Source organism: Pundamilia nyererei, unplaced genomic scaffold (genome assembly GCF_000239375.1).
Source record: "Pundamilia nyererei isolate P.nyererei 1_Seehausen unplaced genomic scaffold, PunNye1.0 scaffold00207, whole genome shotgun sequence".
Taxonomy (NCBI): domain Eukaryota; kingdom Metazoa; phylum Chordata; class Actinopteri; order Cichliformes; family Cichlidae; genus Pundamilia; species Pundamilia nyererei.
Window position 1 is genome coordinate 365640 of NW_005187608.1, and position 18592 is coordinate 384231.

General features: G+C 43.1%; 1 protein-coding gene across 1 annotated transcript in view; it reads right to left on the reverse strand.

Moving 5' to 3' along the window:
- Nucleotides 1-18592, reverse strand: part of tenm3 (teneurin transmembrane protein 3) — a 351094-nt gene that overhangs the window by 15021 nt on the left and 317481 nt on the right. Inside the window, exons 32-43 of the mRNA XM_013914582.1 lie at nucleotides 18402-18503; nucleotides 16611-16784; nucleotides 16022-16081; nucleotides 13237-13399; nucleotides 12762-12900; nucleotides 12100-12205; nucleotides 11881-12023; nucleotides 11484-11662; nucleotides 9743-9847; nucleotides 8401-8531; nucleotides 6174-6343; nucleotides 4004-4130 (exon numbers count right to left, since the gene is read on the reverse strand). Of these exons, the coding sequence (XP_013770036.1) occupies nucleotides 4004-4130; nucleotides 6174-6343; nucleotides 8401-8531; nucleotides 9743-9847; nucleotides 11484-11662; nucleotides 11881-12023; nucleotides 12100-12205; nucleotides 12762-12900; nucleotides 13237-13399; nucleotides 16022-16081; nucleotides 16611-16784; nucleotides 18402-18503 (1599 nt within the window). The remainder of the gene's footprint in view (nucleotides 1-4003; nucleotides 4131-6173; nucleotides 6344-8400; nucleotides 8532-9742; nucleotides 9848-11483; nucleotides 11663-11880; nucleotides 12024-12099; nucleotides 12206-12761; nucleotides 12901-13236; nucleotides 13400-16021; nucleotides 16082-16610; nucleotides 16785-18401; nucleotides 18504-18592) is intronic.

Here is an 18592-nt window from a genome sequence, read left to right on the forward strand (position 1 = left end):
GTTTAAAACTTTTTTATTTAATGTAAAATTATATTTTGTTTTAATTTACTTTCAAATTCTTTAGTTGCTGAAGGGGCTGCATAGTTTTCATAAATTGCATAGTTCAGAATAGCTGTAATTGTACCAGATGGTTGCATTCAGTTAAGTTGGACTAGACTGTAATACAAACCGTTCAGTTTGTCAACAATAAAACTGACTGAAATGAGAGAAAGACTGAGTGCGAGACTTTGATATTAGATAAAATGAATATTGATCAAGTTTACCTTTATGTACAGAATCTGAATATCGCAAAATATTTTTAAAAAATTGCAATAATATCGTATCGTGCGTTAAGTATTGTGATAATATCGTATCATGAGATGTATGGTGATTCCCACCTCTAGTGAGCAGCTTTAGGTACCTGGGCGTCTACATCTCTGAGGACCTCGCCTGGACACTGAACACCACACAGCTGGTCAAGAAGGCTCAGCAGCAGCTGTATTTCCTGAGGAGGCTGAGGAAATTAGGTATGTCGGCCAAGATCCTCAGCAGGTTCTACAGCTGCACTGTGGAGAGCACACTGACCAGCTGTATCACTGCATGGTACGGCAGCACTACTGCTATGGAGCGCAAACACCTGCACAGAGTGATAACTGTGGAGAAGATCATCAGGACCCCGCTGCCCTCTCTGCAGAGCAGCTACCATCGCAGAGTCCAGAGGAGAGCTGCCTCCATCCTCAAAGACCCCACACCCCCCCAACACTTCTGCCCTGGAGACGAAGGTTTAGAAGTTGGAAATCCAGAACATCCAGACTGCCATCAGACTCTTGAACAGCTGACCCATTTTGAACAGTAATAATTATTTTTTGCACGTCTGCTCATATTGAGCTGTAGCTCTTTTGCACACGTCTGTTTCAAATCTCTATATTTTGTCTCCTTTTCTGCCTTCATCTATTTATTTGTACTACTTGTATTTATATGTTTTATTTCTATTGTATATATTAATCAGCATCTGTGGGTGGACAGCAAAGAAAGAATTTCATTGCACAAAGAAAAACCTTTTCTCTCGTGACACATGGCAATAAACACTGAATGCCAGGGGCAGAAGGATATCCAGGACCCCTAAAGAGAGCAGGCATTTATTTTAAATTAATTTAATTTGATCACTCAAAGCACTTTACACAACTTGCCTCATTCACAGCAGCATTTTTTGCTTCGTATTTTCTGTCTAAATGCTGAATTTAATTGAATCTGCCACACACACACATTCAGCAGAGAGCAACTTGGAGTTAGTATCTTGCCCAAGGATATTTCTCCATCTGTGGTTAGTGCAGGTGACAGTTTACTGGGCCCTTCCCCAGATCTCTGCTTCGATCCTGTCCTGGAGGCTACAGACGGCTCTTCAGCTCACGGCTTGCTTCGTGCTCTCACACTCTCGGTGGAGACTTCTACTGTAATGTCCTGAGGCATCTGAGAAAGAACTTTCAGTGACCTGAACTGAATGTGTACAAATGTAAACTTTGCACACACGAGTCAAAAACAAGAATTTATAATTGACAATGAAGCTTTGCTAAGCTTTCATGGGTGCAGCCCATAAACTCAGCTCTGCTCCTTGAATTTCCCCTAAAACGTGGGATCGTTGAAGGGGACAGAAACAGACGTCCCAGCGGCGTAAGATTCAGCACAAACAAAGAAATACTCAAACACAAACTTCCACTGACCACATTAAAACAGGATCTATCAACTATTTAATTTCTAAACCAAATAGTTGAATGATGTCATACTGTAAATGCACTGAGACTGCTACACTGTGATAGTACGTACTAAATATTAACCTGCTTACTTGCTTCAGTTTCAGTGAGTCTTGTAAAGCCGTTACTTATTCCTTCCTCTCGTCTCTTACACGCTACACTTGCTTTACTGTGATTCTTGTTTCTCTTCAGCCACACTTGCTGTTTTCTTTCTAGCTCAGTCTCTCCATGTAAGCTCCAACCATCCGCTGACACAGTAGAGCCTGTGACTGCAAAGTATTTCTTCTTCCTTCTCTGTCACTCCCCTACAGACGAGGCCTGCTGCTGCTGTGTCTCAGGCTCTGATGAAGCTAATAAAACCAAAATGTTTCTGATTTACCAACACAGCTCTTACACTGCAAGCAATCCGCTCTCGTTTGCTCTTAAAGGCACAACATGGGCTGTTTTTGTTTCATCACTGCTGTTTTTCATTCTTTAGCCCATCATTTCCTCACATCTGGACTTTCTGACACATCTCCACCTTTAAGGGCACGCTGTTTAATCCTCTGTTCATTTTCTGTGTTCCTTCCTTTCTTCAGTCATTATTTTACATGAATTTATTTAGAGTGAAATATGTGTGATTCGCTCTGTTACGGATGTAGAGTTACCACGACTCCCCTTTAAATCTGTGTCCACGTCCACTATGTTCTATTAACACCAAATTATCACTCAGGCTATGAATTACAGCCGAGGACCCAATGTTTGGCCTCCTAATAAAATATTTGCGCAAAATTACAGAATTATTTCAGAAGAAAAGAAAATGAGCAGGGCCGATATTATTGGCTCCCCTGAAACAACAACATAATACGAACCACTGCTGCGAGCTGATGTGTTTGTAACGTTCAAAGCCTGTAAAATGAAAACCGAGATTTATCTTCAATTTACAAACAGAATAAAAACTTCAGCAAGTTCAGAAATATAGAAGAAGCCTGGCAGTAGGAAGTGAAAGAGTTCAAAGACTCTGGAAAGAAAACTTGTGAGACGTGTCTTTAAAGACTAATGACTAAAGTCAGACCAAGAAATACCCAGACTGAAGTATGCTGAGGACAGCCTGGAGAAACATCACGAATACTGGAAGCATGTCTTTTGGTCAGACGAGATAAAACGAGAGCGCTTTGGTCGCAGAGATGCTGCTTATGTTTGGAGAAAGAAAGACAGTGAAACACGGTGGTGGGAGTATTATGCTGTGGGGATGCTTCAGTGTGTCTGGAAGTTGGAATCTCATCATGGAGGAAAGAATCATACAGAAAGATGAGATGTGAAGACTTTGAAAGAAAACTGGGTCTTCCACCACGACAATGACCCAAAACATACTGTTCTGTCCTCGTGAACGTAGACTCAGCTATACAGACAGCTAAACACTCTCCTAATCAAAATCCAAGGACAGGCCGATGTGTTGAGTTGGATGATTTAATAAGGAAAAAGTGTGAAACTGTCGACAAAACCAGAAATAAACCAATAAAAATGTTGCACCAATATGAAATATACCAAACACATATTCAAAGATATAAGAACACTATATTTATCTGCTTAGTGAGTGCCCGAATAAAACATCAAATGAAATCAGCTCATGATCGAAATGTTAAAGAAACCACATGGCATATGAGCTAGCTTAACCTTACTAGCTTAGGTTATACATGCATTCAAATTAAATTCCAACTACAAACTATATCACGCCTTCACAACAAATAATGATGCACACTAGTCGTCTCAGTGATAACAAACAATATCACTTACAGATGAAGGCGTGGATGGCAACAGGTTAACAGAGGTGAAACTGCCTCTGGCTAGATCTTGCAGAGTAAAAAATACACAAAACAACCACTAGAGGGCAACCTGCTGCAGAACAGAAAATACCTAATGCCAGCAACCATACGCTGTGCCTGGTAGGCAACTGCATGCAGAAGACCAAAGTGAACATTATTGACTGGCAGGCACAAAGCTCTGACTTGAATCCCAAACAAAGGTTGGGCTTACTAGCAGAAAAGGATACACGTTGACTGTTAGCTTATAATTTTGACCCTGGTAGTGCAAAGTGAAATAATGTAAACATCCAAAGAGTTTGACATTTGAGGAAGTTGTGTTAAAAATTCATGCTCTGTTGAACCATCTGCTCATACCGTGTAGCGGCTAAATCCACATCAGAGCCACACAGAGTCATTTTAAGTGACTCACTCACACTGAAGCTCCACAGTGATGTATGCATGTGTGGTTTTCACGACGTTATTCTGTACCTTGTCCAGATACGTGTAACTCCACATCTTTCCATCAGCGAAGACTCTGGAAATGATTCGTCCCTGACTGTCGTATTCCCATCTCTCTGTGGTCGGACCCCTCTGGAGACCTGTCACCTGACCCGAACTGGACAGACACAAAGTCAGATCACCAACATTTCAAACATTGCCTTTGAGGTTTTTGAGAGCTTGAGCCAAACCAAAATCTAGTGATAAGCTTTTAAGTAGTTGCATTTTGGTTCCTGTTTCTTTGATCTGCTTCTTATTTCTTTGTGTTTACTTTTTCAATCTCAACTCAATTCAGTTTCTATTTTATTTACATGGCACCAAATCACAACAACAGTTGCCTCAGGGCGCCTTATACTGTAAGACTTAGCAATAATAGAGAGAAAACCTAACGATCAAACAACCCTCTGTGAGCAACCACTTGGTGACAGTGGGAAGGAAAAACTCCCTTTTGACAGGAAGAAACCTGTGACAGAACCAGGCTCAGGGAGGGCGGGCCATCTGCTGTGATTGGTTGGGGGTAATGGGATGATCCTTCTGCATCCTTTCCCTGTATCTCCTGTATTTTCCTGTCTTTTGGTACTTTTAGTTATATCCTGTTTTATTTTGGTAACTGCTTTGACATTTTACCACCTGTGTCTGTTCTTTTCCCTCCTCTGCTTCTCAAATTGTTTCCACCTTTGAGTTCTTTCACTTCAGCTCCACTGACTGTATGTATATCGTTATGTCTTTGTTCACATCGTCTGTGCTCCCATTAGGGCTGTGCGATATGACCACAATCTCATATCCCGATATAAGACATCTATCGTCCGATAACGATATAAATCACAAACATTTAACATTCTCTGTAAACTCTGTGAATCTCGGGCAGCTCGACTTGCGTGAAGTGTTTCCAGCTGGGCGTCCTGTAGCTGGAGTCGAGTGTTTTAACGATGCATGAAACGATACATTTTTAGTCATAAGTTGTAACGGCGCCGTTTTCTTTGTGAGTATTTATTACACGGCGTGCTGCGGGGAAAAGCCTGTTCTAACGTTTGAGTCTAAGGTTTATTTTTTAGCACCTGGCGGCTCTTTTTAATTCTCATTCGTAAATAATCTGCTTTTTCACGTGATTCAGTTTATTTTGAAAAGTCTCAACAGGATCTTGAGCTTTATTGTGAAAGGTTTATGTGGAACATAAACCAGCGGACACGCGATGCTGTTACCGTCGTTGTTGCTAACGACAACGCATAAAACAGGCGCTTGTCCGTCCGTAGTGTGGTTATATTAAATATAAGAGAAAGAGAGAACTTTAAGAAATTAATAATAACTACAGGGACATCAGAACCATGAACAAATATTGCTGTAAACAGTTTATTTTGCGACACCACGAAACAAACGACAGCGTAAAATGAAACGACAGACGTTTTTATATCGTCATCCGATATATATCGTTATATCGAACAGCCCTAGGCTTTTCCCCGCAGCACGCCGTGTAATAAATACAAAGAAAACGGCGCTGTTACAACTTATGACTAAAAATGTATCGTTATATCGAACAGCCCAAGCTCGCATGTATCTTTTGGTTTTATTATTCACATCATCCTAGTTTCTTGGAATAAATCAAGTTCCAATGCCGCTTCTCATGTTTTTCACTCTTCCTGAAAACTGTAGTTGTTCCCACACGAGGTGATCCATATTACCACAGCCTGGTCTTTCACTATGCATTTAGTGTGATCGCTAACTGTGCCCAATCACAGATCTGCACGAAGTGTTCAGTGAGAGCAGCCTCTTTGAAGAACACTGTATTAAGCAATTAAATCTATAACTGTGTAAGAAGATGCGACGCTTCCACAAATGTTTCCATCTAACTCACAGAGTTGGTTACAATAATGAGCACAGTTGTGCACAGCAAGAGTAGTTTTACACTGTGTGTGTCAGAGACAGCTGAGATGCTGAGACTAATGCAGGCTAGAGCTCGAGCACGAAACAGCCATTAGTACTTTCCACCATATTCACACACTGTTTTACATTTTTAGGCATATTTAGGCATCAGCATATGAGAGAATACATGCAGCCACTGTGAGAACATGCAAACAACAGGAATCTGCAAAGATCTGAAACCAGAATCTTTGTGTACTACAGTGTTTTGCACCATCGAGCAGAATGAGACAAAAGGAATCACCTGGAGTACGTCAGGTTAACCGACAGCAGCTTGCTGCTGGGAACCCAGAGTGTTGGATGGCCTTGGGTATCATAGATGATCTTCAGCAGGAACTTCCTGTGGTCATCATAGATTTTCTCAGTTCGCAGTGTACGATCATAATCCACAGACAGCAAATTCCTCCCATTCACCTGAAGAGGCGGAGACACATTCATAAAACATGCATTAAGATACACAAAATATCAAAAGTTACACAAAATGCACAAACTGACAGTGAATATGAAGCCAGTGTGCTGAATTCTTCATAAATGCAAAGTATTTTGGAAAGTCTTGATGCGTTCTCAATCATCCAGGTAAGAACATCTCCAAAAGTTGATTCTGTTATCTGGATGTTTTCAGTGGGAGAAACGTTTCGTCTTCTCCAGTCTCAGCTGACTGAAACTCCCACACAACGCTACGTCCAGATGAATATTTTGGAAAGTGTAGATTTCCTAAAATGTTTCCAGACAAATCACTGTGCACGTACTATTCACTCACCCATCCAAATAATGGAATCCAGATGTCCCACAGATGTATAAAATCAAGCACATAGGCGTGCACACTGCTTCTGAATGAATGGGGAACTCTAAAGGAGTTCAGTGAACTGTACTGTGATAGGAGAACACCAGTGCAACAGGTTCAGGCATGAGTGGAAGAATCGGACTGGCCTGCACAGAGTCCTGACCTCTTTTGGGTGAATTAGAGCAGACTAAACTAAGTCTTCTTGTCTGTTCAGTGTCTGATACCCAGTGTGTTAACCCAGACGATAATAGTGCAATATAGTGTGTATGCTTTGTTGTTAGGGAGTACCACACATATTGTAAACGTCTCAGAAATAAGAGACAGGCTGGACTGTCTCTTATTTCTGAGACGTTTCAGGATAAATACTTAGTCACCCGTCTGATCAAAGACTTAGCAATAAATATTCTAATAAGTGTTAACCTGAGATTTGAAGCATGATCCATGAAATAACAACTGAGTTACTTAAAAATCTGCGGCTGAGTCCGTGAACTAAGATCTGCACCAGGAACCAAGTCTTTATTGCTTTATTTAGAAATAAAACAAATCCAGACAAAGTTCTTCAGCGCCTCAAAGACTGGCTGCCTCACGCTGAGCCGAGCTACCCAATCACCACACAGCTAAAGAAATGCACATTAAAAAGTAAAGTAGCTGTCCTGTTCTTGTCATCTCAGTAAAGTTGCTGTTTCTTGTCTGACAGCAGGCTTTGTCGCTGTTGTACCCAGCACGCAGCTTAAACATGCAGCTTTCTAATTCACTGACATGTTGTCCTCAGTTCACAGCAGCAAGATCATTATTTAGCAGAAAGACTGGATTCAACTTTGCTCCTCTTCAAAGGACTGCGATTCCACTGTCATCATTAAGTTGGAAGACAGCTGGACTGTCATTGAGTTATTAATGACAAATTATACTTCAAATGACTCTCACATGTGCACAGACTTTATATAAAATCACCTCTGAACACTCATTAATAAAAACACATCTACTACTCATTACTGCTCGTTCATAGCAGAGCACTCCCTATTATGAGTCATGGGTCACCTGTGGTGACACTTCCATTCTTGCTTAGTGGGCCATGTTGAGAGCAGCTCAGCTGTGTGTTTCAACTTCACTGGAGCCACGTGACTGAAAGGATTGTGTCCCGTTAGGCTGGGAGAGAGTGCGTCGCGTCATTTTCAAAGCGCTGCTTCCTTTCCGAACAGCAAGAACAAAAACACGCACCTATAATATGCAGACAGTGAAACTCTGTAACCTACATGATGGATACAGTGATTGCCGTCTCACAACTCAGCACCATGTGAGCTTTGATTTCAGTCTCTGTGATAGACTTGTTTGTTCTCTCACCTTTCTTTAAGACACTTGTGCATGAGCTATCACACTACAGACCCCTTCTGTAGGCGTCTACGGCTGATGCTGGATGCTGATATATAACAACAAAATGATGGTTTGGCAAAAAACATTGGAGGATATGCACCTCGCATTCTTATACTTATTACGTTTATCTCTTTTTAACACACTGGAGTTCATTTAGACCCACACCAGGACCACTGCGGTTGCTTTGGTCCGTAGCCCAGCGCGATTGTTGTGTTCACACCTGCACAAACCAAGCGCACCAACCCGAGTTTGATTTAAATGGACAACAAACTTATCGGTCTGTGCTTATCTAAAGTTTGAGCTAAAGAGCACTCACTCTGAGTTTTCTTCCGAAGACGATGACTTTTCCTCTCGTCTGCTCCTTCCTGAACCTCCACTCCACCAGGTTTTGGCCGTTCTCTCCCGGCAGAGTCATGTTACGTCGCGCAACAGTTGGGTTAGCAGCACCTACACAGGTACGACAACATGTGAAGCCCTGATGGTTTAGTGTACAAGAATCTCAATTTCTTGTACATTTAAAACAACATATAGACGACATCTTTTTGAGGGGAGGCCTTGCAGCTAGATAATGTCGTTATAGTAGAAGAGTTCAGTCCAGACCTTTAACAACGGGCACATGAAATAAAACGCACAACAAAGACGCAGGACAAGTGAAACGCTCAGTTTCCACATGTTCATGGACTAATGTCAAAAGAAGACGGGATGCTACGCCGCGGTAAACGTGGCCCTGTCCAATCGTTGTGGAGGCTTTTGTTTGTTTGTTTGTTTATAAAATAATTGTTTTTCCTCACTGGTTTTCTATGTCCTGTAGACACAAAAATATGGTTGCATTTGGTTTCATTTTACACAGGATCATTTTTCTAGAACTGGGTTCTAGAAGATAACAAAATAACTAAAATAACAATAAATTATTTCATATTCTGAGACTAAAATGTAACAATACTGAAATAACTTGAGATGTTTACATGAGACTGATCACCTCCCAGTGTTTCCTTTTATTTCCAAAATGTTACAGCGTGTTTTGTCAAGCTTACACATATTTAGGGAATCATTACAAAACAATTCTCCTTCAGTTTTTGTCTGAAACTCCTGGTTGGATTAAAACATACTCTCAGTGCAAATCAAACCCCAACACGTGACACAAACACTGCACCCGTCCAGCAGTTTAATATTTACTGATTCGTTTTTATTGTTGGAAATGTTTCGTTTCAGTCTCTTTAAATATTATTGCATGCAGAGCATACATAAGTGGCAAGAGTTATGAAAACCATCACAGGAACTTACAGTCTTGTTAACACGTCAAAGCCTCAGCAGGCTGACAGTGAAGTGCTGATAACATTTCTAAAACTTCCTTTATATTTAATAGAATTTAGTTAAGTTTTCCAAGTTTACAAAATTGTTTCAATCGTTTAAAATGTTTTTTACGTCACGTTTGAGTTTTGTTTAACTCTAATAATTCTGACAGATCTTTCTGCAGGTGTTTAGCTGCAGAAAGATCAGAATCAACAGGACAGAGACGCAGGGAGCAGAAATCTCAGCATGTGTAGATGGTCCCAAACCAGTGCTTTCCACACACTACATATACATATAAGTGAAAATAAAGACAGCTTAGATCCTCTCGTAGATTATAAAGTGAAGGCACTATGTTTAAAACACACCTGCCAGAATATGAGGCTCTGTCTGGTAGTGCGTGTCCATCCCGTTCGCATAGATCACCCTCAGTGAGTGGTCGTTCCCCACCTGGTAGCTGTTACGAAGCTGGTCTGTTTAAAAGGAAATCACATTTCTTTATTGGATACTTTCCAAGGCATTAACTCATATAGGCAGTATTCTTAGCTGACCTGAGGGTGAAGGAGAAAGAGACAAAAACAAAGACAGCGAAGCATAAAGGCCAAGACAAAGAGGGAGACAAAGTAAGGGGAGAAACCCGAGAGGGCAGCGTTTGAGCCTGCTAATGGAGCAAAGAGCATGTATTAACATCTCCCAGCCTCTTTTAATTACATCCTCCTTGACCTTTCACAGGACTAAAGGCCGTTATGTGTGCATACAAGAGAGAGAGGAAGAACACACTGTCCTCACAGACCATCTCTGAAACAGCCAAGACCCTGGGTCACCAACTCATTCTCCATTCCCACTAAGTACTCTTAATCCAGTCTCCTGTCTCATGTTGTTTACCATGTCGGCCGTGCAGCCCCATCTAACGTGTTTTCATTTCTCTAGCTCACAGGCTAGAAAATGAATGAAGTGATGGAGTGAAATGCTACACTGTCAATTGCTCTGAATAACTCATGTTGCGATCAATACTTGTGCGTGGCCATGCACAGCTCACTCTGAAGTAAATCATTGCCAGCCTCACTTCAAATGGCTCATTAGTTCAGATTGAACAACACCAAATTACTTTTCCCCCCCTCAGCGTTTAGGGTAGAAAGTTTGACACGAAGGACGACTTTTGCAGTTCCTAAATCTAGGATTATTAGGGCAGATGGGATTACAGATCCATCCGCAGCTTGTACACTTCCTCATGTCAGATCTTTTCTTAAACTAAACTTTACACAACTAACACAAGCTGCTGATATAACTGCACACATCCCAAACAGAACAAATGTGATGACGAGCACCGCTTTGACAGGATGTCAGATGGGGGTATGTACATTTGCATTTTAAAAATCATTGTATTAACATGTCCATCCATCCATCCATCCACTTCCGCTTGTCCTTTTCAGGGTCGCGGGGGGCGCTGGAGCCTATCCCAGCTGTCATAGGGCGAGAGGCGGGGTACACCCTGGACAGGTCGCCAGTCTGTCGCAGGGCCAACACACAGGGACAGACAACCAACACTCACATTCATTCGCACATTCACACCTAGTGACAATTTGGATTATCCAATTAACCTATCCCCACAAGCTGCATGTCTTTGGACGGTGGGAGGAAGCCGGAGTACCCGGAGAGAACCCACGCAAACACGGGGAGAACATGCAAACTCCACACAGAAAGACCCCAGCCTGATGGTGGAATTGAACTCAGGACCTTCTTGCTGTGCGGCAACAGTGCTAACCACCGTGCCACCGTGCTGCCCTTGTATTAACATGTATTAACATGTTTAGGTGTGAAATTGACGCAACCACATGGACACTACGCTGTATTGTGTGCATGTGGTTGTGGCCAAGGATCCAGGCTAGTCGCTGATTCCTGATACTGATCGATCAGGGAAAGTGTGGAAACTGCACAATGTGTGAAGTGATGAGAAATCGAACTGTTAGCAACTAATTGAATTTACTATGAACCATGCACTGATTGAATAATAAATAAAGACCATATTCTTACTTCAGCTCGGACTAAAGCTTTTAGTATGCTTCACACACACGAGGCCACCTGTAAAATAGGAAACTTTCTTCTTACCTTGCACCAGAGTGTAGAAGGAGTCTATTGATGATAGGTTGGTTGTTATGGCAACATCCTCATCCCTCCCTGACGTCTCAATGTCCACAGCAACAGCCCCTGACGACATGTCGCCATGGAGACTGGTTACCACCCCAGTGGGGAAGGTCACATTAGTCAAACGACCCTCACTGTCATAGCTACAAGGATGGTGAGGATACAGTAAGAAACAGACATTAGGATCCACGGATAAAAACTCAGACTCACTCACTGACAACCCAGCAAAAAGCAGAGAAATTTAAAGGTTACATCAAGATATAAAGTCAAGACGTAACAATCAGAGTTTGAATTGATTTCATTCATTAAATTAATCTGTCCATTGACCAGAATTCAACTAGAAATCCAAAAAGTGGCTCACTCATAGAAGGTAGTCCAGCCAATTTGGATACTCTTGGTAGCCAACAAGCCACTGTTCCCATGGTAAGTAAACAAGACCAGTTCCTGGCCCTGAGCTGTGAGGGTCTTCAGACCTCCATTAGTCCCAATGGTCAGCCAAATGACCTAAACACACACACAGAATCACAGGTGATCAAGGATACACGCTCGTAATCTGCTAACAAGGCTCCTCAGTACCCACCTGATTGTCGGGAGCAACCACACGTACAGGCATCCTGTTAGTGTCTCTGCGCACGCGGAGCGTGTTTCCACTGCTGTCCGTCACCGCAGTCACATCCTCCTCATTGCTGAGTGTGTGGAGAAATGAGTTACTCATGTAAGGTGCCACAAAAGAGGACAAAAACAGTAAACAACACTGTTGTGTCGAACAATTTTGCAAGGTAATGCAAATGTATTATGGTGCCGTGTGTGGTCTGGGCGGAGCTGCAGGGGAGCCAATGCCGGGATCACCAGGGGGTATCTGGCTCTCCAGCCGGTTCAAGGTGGTCCAAAGGCAGGGGCACAGATGGCCAAGGAAACTTTCCTGTCCCCGGCCTGGGTTCCAAGATTTCCGAGCAGGTACTAAAATGTGATGTCGTCACACTGCATGCAACTGATTGGTTGGTCAGCAATGAGCAATGAGAGCGTCTCATTTACAAAAGTCCAAACAGCCATTTTTGAAACTTGGCTACAAAAAACAACGCCGTGTTCCCCCAAGTGAGAACAACCCACAAGACAACTCGAGCGGAGTCATGGTTATTAGTGGCGAGTCGATCCAAGTAGGTGCTAATGGAAAAGCGGCTTCAGTAACCAAGCAGTGCTGCAATGACAGTCACAAAAATGTGTTTCCTGACAAACACCAACCTGTAACTGAAGTTGTATTTGTAGTCTCCAGTGACCAGAGACATGGTGAACTGGTGAGTCCCGTTTGCATCAAACACGTAGAGCTCTTGAGAGGCTGGACAGGCCACTTCATAGGAACTGGGACCTGAAGCCAGAGAGCCTGAATACACAGACCAGCAGACAGACAGACCAGTGACTTTGTTTTCTTTATCTTCTTAGATTATGTTCCTATGTTACTTTTGTTATCTATTATTGTTTAATATTTTTGTTTCTAAACTCACACAATATTGCACAGTCTATGTCATTTGCCATTACATGAATACCTGCATAACTGAATAACTTACGCAGGTATTCTCTCTTTGCAAATCTATTTGATTATTCTGCTGATCACCGTCACTACACATCCGTGAGACAGCTGTCTGCCTATTAACATACATGACATACAAGCCCTCTATTGCACGTCTACTGTGTATGTGCATACACTTTATATACACACCCGTAGGTGGTTGGTTGCGTCGTACGGCTCGAATGCGGATGTTTCCCAGATCAGCCACATACAGCGTCCCATCCGGAGACACAACCAGAGAGGAAGGACAATTAAGCCTGGCATCTTTGGAATAGCCATCTCCGGTTTGATAGCAGTCGCAGTTTGCATCATTCTACAGGACAGCCAAACAAGAGACAACGAACAACATCAACACAAGAAATTCTCGTCTCATATATGTGTGTCTCAGGTTCCCAGTCATCCACATTACTGTAGTCTAAGGAGCTCGGAAAGCAAGCCACTGGAGTTTTATGAAGACGTTTCACATCCCATCCGAGAGGCTTCTTCAGTTCTACAAATCAAACGATGGAGCGTCCCAGGTATTTAAACCCTAGTCGGGGATATCTCTTGGTCATTGAGCCTCTCATTGACCAACCATAATCATGTGCCTCATCACATTAGCCAAGGTGTGATAAAAAAAAGGTGTGGGTCATAATCACCAGGTCTTTGGGTGAGAACACTGTGAGATCTTGCTTCACCCTATCATGTGACCTCTTTGGGTCACCTGCTGTAAGATGTGCAGAGGTTGAGGAATCTCAAAACTGCGTTGTAGGTGGAAGTTGCTGTCGTAAGCCACCCCTCTGTTCAAGAACGGGCTTTCAACGTGAACATAAATGGCACTCCTTTTAAAACCATCTGTTCTCTCAGTCCAAAATGTGAACTGTGGTATCATCAAATGAGTCCTTTAGCAGATGGTGTGCAGCTGTGTCTTGTCCTGCCGCGCTTGCTCTTCTATGTTGTGCAGTTCTATGGAGCAGCTGCTTGGTTTCTCCGGTGTAAAGGTCCAAGCACTCCTTGCTGCACTGCACAGCGTACACTATGTTGCTTAGTTTGAGTTTGGAAGTTTTGTCCTTGGGATAAACCAGTTTCTTCTCTAATGGCATGGTTGGGTGACTGGAATGATAATGTTCTAGTTCCCTCTTTCCTGTGCATCTTTGCTGATTCAATGAGGGCTCATTTGGGATAACCACTTGTTTTAGGAGCTTTCTTTAGATGTGTTTGTTCCTTCCCCTTCTGGCTTACAGGAAACAGTTTCTTCTCATTGCAGTGTCCTGACAACTCTGTGTTCGAGAGGGTGTTGGGAGTCAAAGAGTAGGTACTGGTCTGTGTGGGCTTCCAGTAAACTTCAGTGCTGAGCTCCTCCATGTGCAGAGCATAGTCCAGAAATAGCAAGCTATTCTTCTTTCACTAGTTGGGACCACATCCTCATGTAGGTTTGACAGCATAATAGATATGATCTAGTAGATAATGGCAGATGGCTTGAGCATGAATTGTCTCCAGAGGGGACTGGCAGCATCTCAGGTCACTGGCAGGTCACCAAAGAAGGCATACCTTTTTTGAGAAGGCTTGTGAAGAGAGGGGGCCTGTAAACCTTGATTAGGTGGTCACAGATTAGATTGCGTGAACTGGATATGCTGGCAAAATTGATTGGCGAGAACTTAACGTAAGCATGATCAGCAAGGTGGAGTAGAAGCAAATCACGCTAGCACCCTGGCACCAGCAATGGTTGGTGCTGCATTTGGCAGACTGATGCTACAAAGGTTAGCTGAGAGGAGGCATCGTGAAGTGCCATGAAGGTTTGTGCCTGCGTTTTGCAGGGAAGAGATAGTGGAGAAAAAAACTGGCATCTCAGTGCAAGAAAAAGCAAATAAAAATCTATGTTTTTGACTTTTTAAAAAACCCATTATATGTAAAATATGTGGTGGAAATTAAACAAAAGGGGAAAAAGCATAGAGCTGTGGTGAGGTCCTAGAAGAGCACCCTTTAATTCAAGGGAGGGAAAGGCCTGGGTTCAATAAACAGCAATGGGCTGTGCTCGTCACCAGATGTGTCCTGGTGTGCATCCTGCCTGGAATGTCAACTGGTAAATCACTCGGCCATCCAATGGGTGGCTTTGCATCCATTACCATTAATGGAGGTCCCGTTCAAGTGTAGTGGTATGGACTTCATCGGGACAAGATCCCCGGAGTGCCAGGGGACATTGCTTTGTAAAAGTTCTCGTGGATGATGTGATATCCCGAAGCAGAGCTGCTGGCACCGGTGCAGTTTCAGGTGATCTCCTGAGTCGGAATCCCAAAAGAGGTACTGACGACCACAGGGTCTCATTCATGTCTCACACACAAAAGAGCTGTACCACCCCCAGAGCGATGGGCTGGTGGAGTGCCTTAAAGTCCATTACTGCCATGTTTATTCATGAGGATTAATGCAGTAGGGCTTTCTTTTGTTTGCAGTGGAGGAGCTGCCCCCGACCTCCATGGAATTTTCTCCCTTTGAACTGCTGTTTGGCAGGAAGCCACAGGGGGATTTGGACGTAATTACAGAAAACTGGGAGGAATTTCCAAGCCTGAATAAGAATGAGATTTAATATGTTGTGGACCTTGTGAACCACACACACTGGGTCGTTTATTATGGGAAAATTTGTGTTTTCACACAAAACCTCTGGTGATAATTTCCCATGCCATTATTCACACCCTGACTTATGTGATGACAACTACGGTTTAAATACCTATGACTCTTCATTATTTGATTTGTAGAAATGAAGACGCCTCTCTGATGAGAGGTGAAACATCTTCAGGAAACTTAAAGGAGTCCAGTCACTTCTCTTCCTCACATCCTGTTGCATTCACACGTCACTATTTGGATGCGACACATTCATTCTGAATTCGAGTACTTCAGTGAGCTGAGCAGAATGACCGATAAGGACTGAAAACAACAGTGAAGTAGCTGTGATGGGTACCTTGCAGTCACAGTCAGATAGCGCTCCAGCTAGATGGGTAATTTCTCCATCAGTCGACACCTGGAGTTTTGGTAGAGAAGGAAATGATTCTTAAAGTTTAGCACAGTGGCACTTTCTGTTACAGCTTGGTAATAAAGTAGTAATAGAAGGGCAACGAGGCAGAAACAAGAACGTAATAATGTGGTAATTTAGTGGTTATTACTACTAAACCAGTTAATATCATGGTAACAACAGTGGATACGGTAAAGTAATATTACACAGAGCTTTATGCAGTTGGATAATAAGGGACCAAAACCTGGAGATAATAATGTAGAAATAAAGACATCCCCACGAGGAAAAAAACATTAGTAATAGTGTCGTAATACCTTAGTAACAATATGATAACCTGCTAGAAATAAGAGGGTGATATCTGTGAATTTGAATTCTCACGTTGTTATACAGAGTTAAATTAAATAAGGTAACATTGGCTGCTCTTTTAGCATATTTGGATAGTATTACTTTATTAAAAAGCTTGAATTTATCCCACCTTAGATTTCCAGGATTCTGCTTAAAATTCATGATTACAAGGAAATTCTGTCCAGCAGACTACCTGTCGAATACGGTGGATTTTCTTCTCATCCGTCTCTGCGATGTAGAGAACGCCACTGTAGGATAAGGCGATGGCTGTAGCACCCTCTAGCATGGTCTGAACCGCCCTCTTTCCCATGGTGTACTCTATACCAGGCACCTGGCAGTGCATGGGACGACCTGCCACAATACGAACCTGAACACACACATTTGCACATGAATGTTAGTTAAGAATCATTAAGTAGCACTGTGCATTTGTTGTTGTGGCACAGGAAGGCTGTGAAATACAAATGTCATTAAATACTTAGATATTAAATATATATATTAAGTCAACTCCTAGGGAAAAAGTATGGGACCAGTGCGCCCCTCCTGGGATAGTTTTACCATGGGCCCACCTTGGAGTAGGGCCTAGGGAGGGGGAACACACAGGAGAGGATCTGGTGGTCAGGCTTCAGCCCATGGGGCTCGGCGCAGCCTAAAGAGAAGACTGTAGGGACATAGGGCTCGGGTGCAATGTGTGTGAGGAGGCAGTCAGGGATGGAAGCCCTGGCAGTCTGATCCCTGGCTACAGAGGTTAGCTATTAGGACAGGGAACATCAACTCTCTGGAGGAAAGCAGCGAGTAGGTGAGATTGAGCATTGCTGGCTACATATAGCCAGGTTCACCTGAATGCACGGCTTAGGCTCTGGAACCAGTTTCCTGGAGGTGGGCTCAACTCTGTTCTAGTCTAGAGTTGTCAGGTTACCACCAGTATGTTGGGGGTTTTGCCAGTGGAGGTGAGGGTTGCTTCCCTGCGCCTTCAGGTGGGGGAACAGGTCCTGACATCTGCCCTTATGCACCAAAACCAGTTCAAAGCACCCAGCCTTTTAGGAGTCACTGAGTGGGCCGCTCAAGGGTGCTCCATCTAGTGACTCCAAATTCCTAATGGGAGATTTCAATTCAAAGAAAGTGAGACCTGGAAAGAGGAAGTGAGCATGAACGGCCTGATCTGAACCTGCGTGGTTTCCTGTTATTGGACAACAGTCACCATTTTTGAATATGAGGATGTCCATCAGTGCACAAAACACTAGGTTGCAGGATGATGATGAGTTTTGTAATGATATCATCAGGTATGCGGTCCTGGACACATTCAGTACTTTCATGCAAATTAATTGTGTTGTCAGATGTTTGTGCATGTTGGAGGTATTTCCACCCTTTGCTGTGATCAATGTTGAGGTTGTTAATCAAAAAAGTAACTATTACACAAGTAATCATTACACGTGTAATAATTGTTATTATTACACGCCCATTGTTACAGGCCATTTGGTCCCCGTACAAACACACTTGTCATTAATAAGTTGGACTTGTTTCCAGTGAGTGTTGGACTCCACTCCCTTTGTCACTGGTTCTGTTTTATAGCTTACATGGATAAAATGTCTGTCAAGCAGGCAGAAGGCTTCTACTTTGGTTACGTCAGAATGGGTGGGTGTCCTCTCTGACATAGGCTCAGGGTGTCAGTCATTCCAGAGGGTTTCGATTGGAGCCAATACTCCTCCATATCTAAAGGAGCCAGTTTGGGGATCTGATAAGGATGCTTCCTGGGCACCTCCTGGGTGGCATGTCCCATGAGGAGGAGGCCCACAGGGTAGACCCAGGACACCAGAGAGAGATTATATCTCTCAGCCTGGGAATGCCTCAGTGTACCTCCTGATATGCTGGAGGTGGCTGGGGAGAGGGAGGTGGGCCTCTGCTGCCCCTGCAACCTGGTCCTGGATAAGTGGAAGAAAATGGATGGATGGATAAAATATACATTCAGCAAAGGGATACATGATACCTGTCTATTTTCAGTGATCTGCAGCACAACATTGTTGTCCAGCACATAGATAGAGTTATCCATGGGATTGATGGCTAGATCTGTGGGCCACTCTAACCGCACCTGGAAGGAAAGAGGACAGAGAAGAAAGGTGACACTTCACTTCCTGTTCATTGTTACACACACACACACACACACACACACACACACAC